Source organism: Austrofundulus limnaeus, unplaced genomic scaffold, assembly GCF_001266775.1.
Source record: "Austrofundulus limnaeus strain Quisiro unplaced genomic scaffold, Austrofundulus_limnaeus-1.0 Scaffold1739, whole genome shotgun sequence".
In the NCBI taxonomy this organism is placed as follows: domain Eukaryota; kingdom Metazoa; phylum Chordata; class Actinopteri; order Cyprinodontiformes; family Rivulidae; genus Austrofundulus; species Austrofundulus limnaeus.
The window spans coordinates 17,792-19,097 of NW_013954141.1; the positions used below are offsets into that span (position 1 = coordinate 17,792).

A 1,306-nucleotide genomic window follows, 5' to 3' on the forward strand; every position below is an offset into this window, starting at 1 on the left:
TTTAAAGATAAGTTTTCCCTGTAATGCTATGATCCACAGCTGTCACCTCCTCATCAAGAGGAAAAAGGATAAAAACTAACCACTCTGTTGTACCTGCTGGTTAGTGGACACAACGACATACAACAGAACTCATGTTTTATACCAGTAGATCACAGATGCTTTAACTTTTGTGACTTTTTCACAGACTAGTACTAGCAGCTAACGCTAAAAACAAAGGCAATAAGCAGGAAGTGGAAGGGAGGAGCGTGGCAAGAATTTTACAGGAAATACGTCATTAATGACCGTGGCATATAGGCTATTGAAGTCCAAATGGAGCTGTTTAAAAAGGGGAACTTTTCTTTGTTAATAAACTCTCACTCTTCATTTCTCTCTGTGTTATTAAAGCGTTGTCGCAGGCTGTCATTTTTCTTTATCATCATTTCCTGTGACTGCACATGAATGTCAACAACTGTTCATCTCAGTGGTGTGAATTTGTTTTCTTTCTTTGTAAAACATTACTAATGTTATCCTTTTAATCATGTATTCATATTTATCCTGAAGATGTAATGTCCCAGGGGCTGTAAATGTGAAGCTAGCACAAAGAGCATGTTTCACATTCAGACTTGTTGAACCACTGTGTCCCTGTCTTTGCTGTTTGTGTTTGACCCCAGTGGGCCACCATACCTGTGAGCCCAGCAGCTTCCAGTGTCACACTGGTCACTGCATCCCACTGCGCTGGAAGTGTGACGGAGACGATGACTGTCAGGATAACTCCGATGAAGATTCACAAAACTGTGGCAAGTTGACTCAGCTCATGTTTAACAGGATTAACTTTAGAACAAACTGTTACTGAGTTTTGTTGAGTCTAATTATAGATGACTTGTTCTATATAAAAACACTTGGAGAGATAAAGAAGTCGTATATTTAAAGTCTTCATGTGTTTCTTTTAACAAACCAGTTATACCTGATTAAAACATAAATGACTTGATTTTACTGTTTTAATGTCAAACTTCTGAAGATGAGTTAAAATATCATCAATTACTGCCTCCTGCTGTAGTTAGTACCTTCTGCTGTAGTTACTACCTTCTGCTGTAGTTAGTACCTCCTGCTGTAGTTACTGCCTCCTGCTGTAGTTAGTACCTCCTGCTGTAGTTAGTACCTCCTGCTGTAGTTACTGCCTCCTGCTGTAGTTAGTACCTCCTGCTGTAGTTAGTACCTCCTGCTGTAGTTTGTACCTCCTGCTGTAGTTAGTACCTCCTGCTGTAGTTACTGCCTCCTGCTGTAGTTAGTACCTCCTGCTGTAGTTAGTACCTCCTGCTGTAGTTAC

At 40.1% G+C, this 1,306-nt stretch overlaps 1 protein-coding gene across 1 annotated transcript in view; it reads left to right on the forward strand.

The window, feature by feature from the left end:
* Positions 1-1,306, forward strand: part of sorl1 (sortilin-related receptor, L(DLR class) A repeats containing) — a gene marked incomplete at both ends in the record, with an annotated part of 39,606 nt that overhangs the window by 8,014 nt on the left and 30,286 nt on the right. Inside the window, 1 exon segment of the mRNA XM_014033439.1 lies at positions 651-776. Coding sequence (XP_013888893.1) covers positions 651-776 — 126 coding nt within the window.